This window comes from Tupaia chinensis, unplaced genomic scaffold (assembly GCF_000334495.1).
Source record: "Tupaia chinensis unplaced genomic scaffold, TupChi_1.0 Scaffold000221_1, whole genome shotgun sequence".
Taxonomy (NCBI): Eukaryota; Metazoa; Chordata; class Mammalia; order Scandentia; family Tupaiidae; genus Tupaia; species Tupaia belangeri.
In genome coordinates, this window is record NW_006159696.1 from 52,841 (window position 1) to 63,601 (window position 10,761).

Here is a 10,761-nt window from a genome sequence, read left to right on the forward strand (position 1 = left end):
TGGTGATGATGATAGTGATGATGGTGATGATAGTGATGATGATGGTGATAGTGGTGATGATAGTGATGGTGGTGATGATAGTGATGATGGTGATGATGGTGATGGTGGTGATGATGGTGACGATGATGATAAAGATGGTAGTGATGATGGTGGTGATTATGGTGGTGACAATGATGGTGATGGTGATGATGGTGATGGTGGTGATGATGGTGACGATGATGAAGAAGATGGTAGTGATGATGGTGGTGATTATGGTGATGACAGTGATGGTGATACACACACTTCCATGGAATTTCCCACATGCAGGCACTATCCCAATGCTTCCCAGGAGAAGTACACTTTCACTTGGGAAGAACAACTGAGCAAGGCAGGGGGAGCCAGGAAGGGACTGTATTTGATGGGGAGGACAGCACACAGGGGTTGCTACAGGTGTGTGTGTTCACTGGAGAGAGACAGAGAGAGAGAGGGAAGGTGAGAAAGCCCCCACTGAGGGGATGGCCACACTGCAGTCCCTTCTCTTCCATTCTCCTGTTCAGATTTTGAGTACATGCACACACATGCTCCACATGTTTTCTGAGATGATGGGCCTGGAACTTGAACCAGGGAGTCAGACACATGGGATCCAGCTGCCTTAATCACCACACCACTGGCTGTCCCTACACTCTGTTTTCCGAAGTAAAAACAAATCTCCTTTGTGTAATGCTGCCAGTAAAAGTACTTTGGGAAGGCAGTTGGGAATACATACATCTGTGGCCCGTGGGGAGAGAAAGCGACAGACTATTAGATTACGGAGCAGTCGCTGTGCCTCTGTGAAAAGTTTCATGTGTCAGGACCCACGCCAAGAGCACTATCTATAATCACATTTCAGCTTCAGAAACCCACATTGGTGAAACCTAGAGGCATCCATCTATCTGATGACACATAGAACCTTAAACCAGTAGATTAGGCCTCAGGCCTTTCTGTGCTCAACTTAGCAGGTTCTAGAGGGATCTGCTCTGTCCCCAGAGCAGATAGTTTGTGACTTTCTGTGATGTCAAATTCATTGACAGCACATCTTGTTAAACATCTTTCAAACTTCTACGCTCAAGGGCATGGCATGAATTTACTCTGCCCATGATTTCCAAGTGAGTTAGTCTCACCCAAGGTGCCACCACACCTGGATCAGACTTAAACCTTCATTTCCATCTGAGACTTCTCTCTGGGCTTCAGCTCCTTCCTCATCCTCCCATAGAGCACTCTGGGTATCGGCTGTTAGCACTGGCCATTAGACCCAGAGGCCAGGAGTGAGGGTGTAAATCAGACAGATTCCTAAGGCTCAGAGATTCTGCAACAACACTGAGATGGTGCTTTGTGCCTGAGTGTGCACTGCCCCTTGTGCAAGGACCCAGGGTCCTAGCTCCTAGCCCTTGGTCAGATGTGGCCTAAGTCGGCCACTCCACAGCATGCTGGGCTTGGGGGAGAGTGAACTCCCCAAGCCCAGCACTGACCTCACTCTGAGTGAGAGCTCTGGTGTGAGTTATGCCAGGAGCTGGAGGTCCCACTGCACCACTGGCCTCCACTCCAAGCAGATATCAAAGGTAGACCTGGTGTTTGACTCCAGCAATTTCCTCAGAAATTCCCCTGGACTTCCCTAGTTCTGTCCTACCTGGCACTCAGCCTCATACCTCCATTGTCTGGCCGACACCTCCTGCCAGAGTCTGTTGCTGCCCCTCACCAAGGCTGCAGCAGTGCACCTGCTCCCACCTCAGGGGATCGGGGGGGTGAGACTGGACAGATGTGCAGGACCACCTGAAGGCATTCCACTGGCATTCTTGTCTTCCCCTCCATCACCCTCTCCAACAAGTGACAGCTCTGTGTGTCTACCTTTGGGAAGGCATGGTTCTGTGGCCTTAGGTCCTCTGTCCCTCCATGCCAAGCCAGGTCTCCTGACCTCCAATGGAGCCAGCTCCCTTCTAGTCCCTTCCCTTTCATTGGGGCTCATACTGGCCACTGAGCAGCATGGGCCTGTTCCAAACTTCTGGTGGTTTGTGCCAATGATGTTCTGCTGTTTGTTCCACTGGGATCTCAGGCCTGCTCCTGGAGGAAGGGACAGCTATCTGTCTGGCTGGCTTGCCCAGGTACAAGGTGTTCCCATAGGAGTATAACCTCTACCCGCCACCACACCCTGGCCATGGTGCTGTCCATGAGCACAGAAGTGTAGATTCCAGGCAGGGTTGGCTGGCTGTGAATCCAGACTCAGTCTGGTGACCTGGTCTCCTTGAGTGCCACATGCCTTCTAAAGCCTGTTGGCTTATCTGCAAAATGGGCATAACCATCATGCTCACCCCACAGGGTCGATGTGAGCCTGGGATGAGATGGCCAAGATTAGTTAACACGTGCTGAGTTGTCTCAGCCCCACCCAGAGTCCCTTCTGGAATATGGCCTCTGCTCCTCCAGTTAGTATTTGGCCTTGAAAAGGCATTTCTTCTGTTAGTTTTGACTCTTCATTTTTATCTGACATACACGTCATAGAACTCCACATTCTCCTTCATATTATGTTTCAGCATGAATACCAGTCCACTATACCAGTCCGCGGACCCGCAGAACTCCAAATAAAGTCTCGTCCATACCCAAGCCACGCTGATTTTAACAGGACCCTGGGCACCAGGGCATACCTTTGTTTCCTAGGTTGGGACCGACAGAGACTCACTGGGGACCCTTCATCTAAAGAGCTTGCTGAGTGTGCAGCTCAGCCTCCGTGGCGGCCGCAGTTGTATGCGCCGTGGATGACGTGAGGGAGAGTTTGTTTTACCAGTTACTCCTCTGTTGAATAAAAAATGAGCACTTATCTTGAAGAGAGAAGAGGAAGTCTGCCCCTGATAATTTGTATTCTCTCTTGGGCAAATAGATCCCTGATAGTGCAGCCCTGGAACTGCAGTCCCATTTCTTAACTCCAAGGTGACGTTAGCATAAACATTCCCTGTCCTAGTTATTGATCTGTTGCTGTGATAATGGTATTACCCAATTGAACTTTTGACATCGGAGAACTTGCAGTGGCTGCGATTGCATTTTTCTTTTAGTTCCTGCAACTTAATTCGACTTGCACACCCAACTGTGATCTCGTCAAAAAAGTGTTTTGCAGGAGTCTGCATGAGAGAGTGTTAAAGTTCTCTCGCTTTCCCAGTAGGGTTGGTAATTTTCAGCTTGAATCATGGAAATACGCCCACAAAATGAAATACTCAGAAACTACCCATTAGCAGTTGAAGTGTGGTGTGTTCCAAAGAGATGCACAATTTCTGGATTTTTTTGGGTTGACTTTCCTAGTGTTAGCCAAATTGAGTAATTCCTTCCCCATGGTCATACTTTGCATAATCATCACTCTCAAACTGGGGGGAGGGCTAAAGTTAGGGGTGGGAGGTGCAGCCTCTTATCTCCTGTTACAGAACAGAAGGATGGTGGCCACTCTGCATGTCGTCTCAAGCTCTGAAGATTGCACGCACTCTTTGTTACACCTAGAACTTAGAAGTTTCCGTCACCGCAAATGAGGAGGGAAGGGTGGCGCCAACAGACATCTATTAGCTCACAGTTCTGGAGGCTGCAAGTCCTGAGGTTAGCAGGATTGGCATCTCCCGAGGCCTCTCTGGCTTGTGGATGGCCGTCTTCTCCAACGTCCTTCATGGCCCTGCCTCTGTGCGTGTCAGTGTTCTGATCTCTGATAAGGACAGCGGTCATACTGAATTAGGTCCCATCCTCGAGATGCCTTTGAAGTTAATTACCTTTTGAAAGGTCCCATCTCTAGTTAGTCACATTCTGAGGTACCAGGGTTAGGAGTCCACACAGGAATTTGGGCACATAATTCTGTCCATACAATGAATGTCTTAGGATCTATTCCTTATCTGTCAGAAGATACCTAGGGCTACTTAATTCACATAGTTCTTGTTAACTCATGAAGAATTCAGAACGTGAACAAATGGAAGACATCTTAGCTGACTCCCTAGAGAGAAGGCTCTCCAGACACTGGAACATTGATTTATTCAGCACACACGTATTTAGCATCTTCTCTGAGGCAGGCATGGTGCCAAAGCATTCCCATACATCTTATTTAAATCCCATTGTCCGACAAGGTAGATAGTGCTGTCCCTGAGCACCATGGTGGAACTGGCTTGTGGTCACACGGCTGACATTTGACCTGGGTCCCAAATTCCTTGAACACCCCCATTTGTAGTCAGCCACACCGTAGAGACCTTGAAGCCAACTCCTCACCCCCAGTCCACGAACACTGGCATTCAGTGGGATTTTCTTTCTCTCAGCCTCTCTTGGTACACTGACACTTGTCTGTATTTGAGTCTCTGTTCCCTCTTTCTCAGAGTTCCCCTCCAGATTGAGGCGTGTATTCTCCCTCACTGGTTGGAAATGTATAGAAAGTGAGACTAAAGGCATTGAAGACAAGGGGCCTGGGACATATGCAATACAAGCAGTTCATACAACAAATACCAGGCCTTCTTCAGAGGAATAGGAAGAACCTGACCAGGAGTCTCTGCAGGCTGGGAGGAAAGGAAAGGGAAGGAAAACCATGTAGTCCTGGGAGAGAGGAAAGGGTGCAGTTGCTTCTGGAGTATTAAGAAAGTTCTAGAGCTCTTCCTAGGGAACTTCCCAGTAGTCCGGCTCCCTCTGCTGCAATAAATACAGCAACATCCTGATATAAGTGTCAAGCTCAGGCCTGAGGCTGGAAATCTGGCTTCAGGCAACTTCCATGGGATCTTTTAGTGGAATCCAAAGGATGATTGGATAGCCCACCACTCAACCCTGCCCTGGGCGGCAGGGGTGGGTTGGGGTGGGAGGGCTTCTTTCTTCTTTCTTGAAACATCTGTGTTCCTGCAGATGTTATGCAAGTGGCATGGGACAGTGCAATGATCATTTTGAAGGTAGTATCAGGGGGTATCAGGGATTAACAGACCCGCTTGTCCTCCAGTTCCTGAATGGCCATAGGTACCAGGAGTGATTCCTTAGCGGAGACCTCAGCTGGAGCTTGTCTCATCAAGATGGCAGTGACACTGCATCGCCTAAAGTACAGGTGGGCCCTGCAGAGCCCTCTTGCTGGCTCTGTCCACCACAACCACCTGCCCTAACCATTGCATTCGGCTCCTGGCTCCTGGTTTTTCAACCTGAACTATAGTCTAATCTTGTTGATAGTCCCAGTTTTTCTCTACACCACTTCTCAGAGACACCTACGCCTTCAGTGGAGATGTCAGGGCAAGGGAAGAGAACTTGGTGAAGACTGGTGTGGAGTGCACTATCGCTCCCTTTCCTTGGCCAGTAAGAGTTGACTTCTAGTTAAACAAGCGGGAAATGTAATTAAGCACATGGCCGATGGTGACTGCCAAGTGTGTGTGCCAGAAAACAATAGGTTCTTTTAAGATGCCAAGGACCGATATTATGCATCTTGTGTTAGAAACTGTATACACTTCACAGCTCTGAGCCTCTGTATGCTGCCTCGGATCTTCAATCAAATTATTATATTCCAGAAATATGCATAAGGGAAATGATTCTACACATTTTATGGTGGGTTGTTGCTTGTAGCAGTAATTGAAGTACCTTTTCCACTTATGAAAGTACTAATTTTATTTGTTTTTATTGCTTTTCTAGATGCAATTATTTATTTAGTGTGCTTTGGCTTTATTAAATTATGTTTACTATAGGAACATCATAAAAATGTATGAAAACAACACATCAGCCAAGCCAGCCTGGTGACCTGTATTGAGAAAGCTAGTGTTATTTTTCATATCCAAACGTAATGGAATAACTTAGGAATAAACAGATAATCTACACTAGCAAACAATGCAATTTCAAAGTAATGCAATAAAACACCTGGACAATATGATTTCATAAATCTTGGTTCTAAAATTTACATGAGTTGGGTTTTGCGTGCTTATTTGAGGACACATGGCATTTCTAAATGGAATCATTATAATGTGAAATGCAATGAAACCGAAAGGCAGGAATGTAAACAGCGTTTTTGTTGGCTGGTGAGATTTGGACGAATAAGAGGTGAACGAAGGCTTAGGGTGTCCAAAGACAAGCAGAAGGCTCTTGTCCCTATAAATGTCCTTAACCTAAAAAATTACAAGTAGCTAGACAGGCTGTGCAGGTCCAGGCCCTGGGAAATGTCCCAGCCCATCTGTGCTGGCTTCAAGGACTTTTTTGCAACCTCTGTCTCTAGCCCTCTAACCCTAGTATGGTGCATCATCTCAAAAGGAAAGAGACTTTTCACTCTTGGCAGTTTTCCTGAGAAGCTTAAATTGAATGTAAACTGTTTGTGCTGAATTTCTGTGCGATAACAAAGATAGAGGCAAAAATTTAAAGAGTGAAAGAACAAAAAGAAAAAAATCAAAACAACAGCAACAAAACCAAAGCCAGAAAAAAAAAAAAAAATCCTAACTCCAACAGCCCAGTTCATAGACAGCAAAGCGGCTTAAACAAAAATGACCAGAAGGCTTTAAGTGAATGACTTTTATTTTTCTAATTATGAATCTAAATTTTCACTTCAAAACCTAAGCCTAGTACAAAATTCGAAAGCGACCAGCAAATCCTACAGTAAAGGGTAAGTGTGGCTCAGTAACCAGCAGACGTCCCTGGAGGGAGCTCCAGTGAACAGTCTCCATTTCCTAAGCGAGTTCAACAGTTCCAAGAGGTTTCTTTCTTCAAGAGGTTTCTAAGTATATTAAGTATATGCACACACGTTTCCCCACACACACGCACACTTGCGTATTTATACAAAAGAGAGCGAAACACGACTGCACCGTGGATTTCCTTATACGAATGCCCAGAATCCTGCTGAGGTCACTTAAGTGTTTTTAGCTTCGGCTTGTGCCCAGAAACACTCCCACCAATAATATACCCAAGGAGCTGTTTGTTTCCTTTTTATTTTATTTTATTTTTTTTTTATGCTTGGCAACTTAAAAAAACAAAGTTGTCTAAATGTGATTTTAAATTCTGGTTATTTTATTATGAGAGATAGAGAGTCTCTGCATCGAATCTCTTGCATTTCCTGTCCGGTGAGCTGTCTGGTCCTGTGTATAGTCCTTTGATTAAATTTCTAATGGGCTGTCACTTATAATTTGTTGAATTATAAAGCAAGTATTCTCTTCATTTTTTTCAATTGTCCCTCAACTTTATTTGTAATAATTTGCCATATAGAGCTTGAAAATATATATGTCCTTTTTCAATTACCCCTGAATTTTGTGAAATATTTTATAATATTTTCAGGCTCCGAAATTATTTTTGTTAAAAAACTCCCACACATTCTTCTAGAATCTCTATGGGTTTATTTTCCACATTAAAATCTTTAATTCATCTGAAATTTGCCTAGGAGTGAAGAATGACAGTGGGACATGATTTTACTTTTCTCTCACATGGCTGTCCAAGTGTCCCAGCAGCATTTGCTGAAAACTAATATTTAGGTTAATTGCTGGATTTTGTTCACCAGTGCCATTCACACATCTATTTACCTGCCAGTACCACAGTATCTAAATTTCTCAGCTTTTTATTTTTAATATTACTAGACTTAGAGCAACAATCATTCTTTATTTGCGTATTCCTTAAGCACATTAAGAAAACGTGTGTCTAAGACTAACTACTTCAGTCATTTTTTTTTTTTTCCGAAAGGAAAACGTAGTTTATTAAGTAGTAGCAAAAGTGCACTCCTGAGAGGTAGGAGTGGGCTTGAGTGGACAGAAGCCCCATTTTATTTTTTAACAAAAACATTTTAACTTTGTAACAGGCTTGTCTAGCATCTGTGATGATCATATGGCATTTTTCTTGATCTGATACTGTTGTAAACTATGTTAGCAGAGTTTTCTAGTATCAAACCATCTTTGCATTCCTAGAATAAAATTATTTTGGATTGATCCTATTTTTGGAATGTTCATTTTCTCTAAGTAAATTTGACTTAAAATTTATATTAACATTGTTGTAAAATATGTGAACTTTCTCTACTTTTCCTATGCTCTGGGTCAGTTGTTACTACATTGAAATTGTCCAGTCCTTAAATATAGTTCTTTTAGAAGTTCTATGAAACTGCTCGCCTGGTGCTTTTGAGGGAGAGCTCTCTAACTTCCTGTCCCCCTTCCAACTTCCTTCTTTCCATTCCTTTTTTTCTTCCTTTCTGTCCTTTTTTTGATGGTAATTAGTACATTCTTATTTCCTAATTATTAACATTTATAATTTATATTTTTCTGGAACATTACCATTTTATCCTGTATTTCAAATTTATTTCAATAAACTGGGAAAAGTACTCTTATTAAAATTTTAAATTTCCTTTCATTTACATTAATTGTGCCCTTTTATTTCCTATTTATTCATTTATGTATTTTCTCTTTTTATCTTTATTAATTTATTTTTTAGTTTATGTATGCTATTGATATTTTCAAAGCACCAACTTTTAAACACTCCACTTCTGTTTTCTGATTTATGCAGTCTAGTTATTATTATTATTATTGATTTATTTCTCTGCTTTTCTTTCATTGTTTTATCCTTTTCTAACTTCTTGAACTAGATGCTTGACCCAGTTTGTATTACTTTATATAAGGCTGTGATTTATTTTCCAAGCAATGCATCGGTCATATTCTTTAGGTGCTGGCAAATAATATTTTCTGGAGTATTATTTTCAAGACACCCTGAAATTTTAATTTTATACAGGATAAGTCATTTATAAAGATTTCCAGGTGATAGCATTCTAGCTGTTTTTAATTTCTAGGTTATTTTGTACCTATTTCCATCTTTATATTTTCCTTTTGGTTAGAGTTCATACATTATTTTCAAAATAATCTTTTCCATGTAGCCTAATGTTTAACCATGTATGTGTATGTGTTGTTTTGTGTCAATTTGAAAATGAATTACAGTACTTCTTTTTCGACAAAGTGTTACAATGAGATCTGTCTTACTAATCCTGTTGGGTTTTGTATGAGTGGACTTCAAAATGTGGACAAAATGGAATTAAAGTATGCATTTGTTTTGCCATAAAACATTGAAATTCAGAGTCTTTTCACAATATACACTTTCCACAAACTTTCTGAAGACTCCGCATGTATCTTTCAATCTTTTGTTCACTGCTTTCCTTTGGAAATGCATGGCTGCCGAGGAAGGTGTGATGGAGAACTCGTGCGGTCGGCTAGCATCGTGCTGTTTTGTTTTCTCTCCTAGCCCAAGATTGCCGAGGAGAACTTGACCTACGCCGAACTGGAGCTGACCAAGCCCCACCAGGCTGCCAAGGGCGTCCCCACCAACACCGTCTACGCCCAGATCCTCTTCGAAGAGAACAGGCTGTGACATCAAGGCTGAGCTGCGGGTCTGTGTAGTACCTGCCACTCAGTTATTTATGAAACTTTGCAGACAAAGGCCTTATTTTTGTATTTTCACATGTGCCTTCTGAGCAGTGAGGAGCCTCTTTCTATTCCTGGTGCCTTCAAAGAGGTACAGGCTGCTCCCCTCAAAAGAACAGAGGCCACGGCCTTCAGACAGAACTCCCCGGATGGGATGTTCCTGGGCTGAGCCCCGAGACATGAGGACTCGGATTCTCAGAGCGCCCAAGGAGACTTTGTGCTGAGCCAAACCCCTTCATGTTTTCCTTTTCTTTCCCTGGATTTTCATTGTTTGAAATCTTCGAACAGTCTTCGCTGGAGTCTTGTACTCACGTGTCTCCATGATGCCAAGCTCACAGCTCGCAGCTCGAGGAAAGGCCACCGTAGGGAGATGGTGGATGTGCAGTCGAACGTCTCTGGGCACGAGGGCACTTGGGTTGGCCTCTCCCGGCTTAGACAGGTGCGTGACCCTGCCATCGCACGCAGAGGCCAGTCAGTGGAGGTGGCTGAGCTCATGTCTCTCCACCAGGGGCTCCCGAGGCTGCAGGACAGGGAGAATGTCTTTCTACAGGGCTTCCGCCACTGCAGCAGATGGCCCTACGCCAGGAGAGAAACATCCTCCGAGGTCGTACTTTTCCTTTTCTGAGGGAGCTGAGAGCTCACCGTCGGTGGGCACACTGGAGCGAGTGGCCTCTTCACTTGTGCCCAGCGGGAAACATCTTTGGCGGGGTTCCCTCGGGATGGGAGAATGGGAAGTGCAGACCCAGTTGGAAAAATGTGCCCTGAAGACCCTCCTCTTGTCGAGTGTACTGTCAGTGTACACAGTGTGTGTGTGAATTCTGGAGGGTTGCGGTGGGGTCAGGGTGCATGGGCAAGCTCCTCTGTGGCCTCGCACCACACACAGGAACCTCGGGCTCGCTGGAGGTGGCTCCTCTGTGGCCTCGCACCACGCACAGGAACCTCGGGCTCACTGGAGGTGGCCCCGTTCTGCAAGAGTCATCCTGTTGGCTGTGTTGCTCAGGATCTCTCTCGTGTGTGTGTACTCTGGGTGGCTATTCACTGTGTGTTATTAAAGCTGTTTGCCTATGTAATGGACCATGCATATGTGATAAATGATCTGTTTTAAGCACAGCTGCGTGTGCCCCTCTATGTAGCCGTGTGACCTTGGCTCAGTTTCTTATCTCCTAATGGCATTAGACTCCAGTGCTCCTAGAATTCCTGAGGGTAACATGGGATCACAAGTCACACCAGATCGCGGAAACTGTAAATTGCTACACAAACACTCTTGTTCGACATTCATGCCAAAGCTGATCTTTATTTTCAGCACGAAGGTGTCTTTACTGTGGAAGGCTCTCATTGCAGAAGATTTATTATATTTTTAAAATTATTATGTTTTTTAAAGAGCTATCTATTTAATTTTATC

The 10,761-nt window shown here is 44.2% G+C and overlaps 1 protein-coding gene across 1 annotated transcript in view; it reads left to right on the forward strand.

Moving 5' to 3' along the window:
• LOC102470389 (V-set and transmembrane domain-containing protein 4) overlaps window positions 1–9,376 on the forward strand; it is a gene marked incomplete at its 5' end in the record, with an annotated part of 60,098 nt that extends 50,722 nt beyond the window's left edge. The window contains 1 exon segment of the mRNA XM_006147722.3: window positions 9,181–9,376. Within this exon segment, the coding sequence (XP_006147784.2) occupies window positions 9,181–9,306 (126 nt within the window).
• Window positions 9,377–10,761: the final 1,385 nt, after the last annotated feature.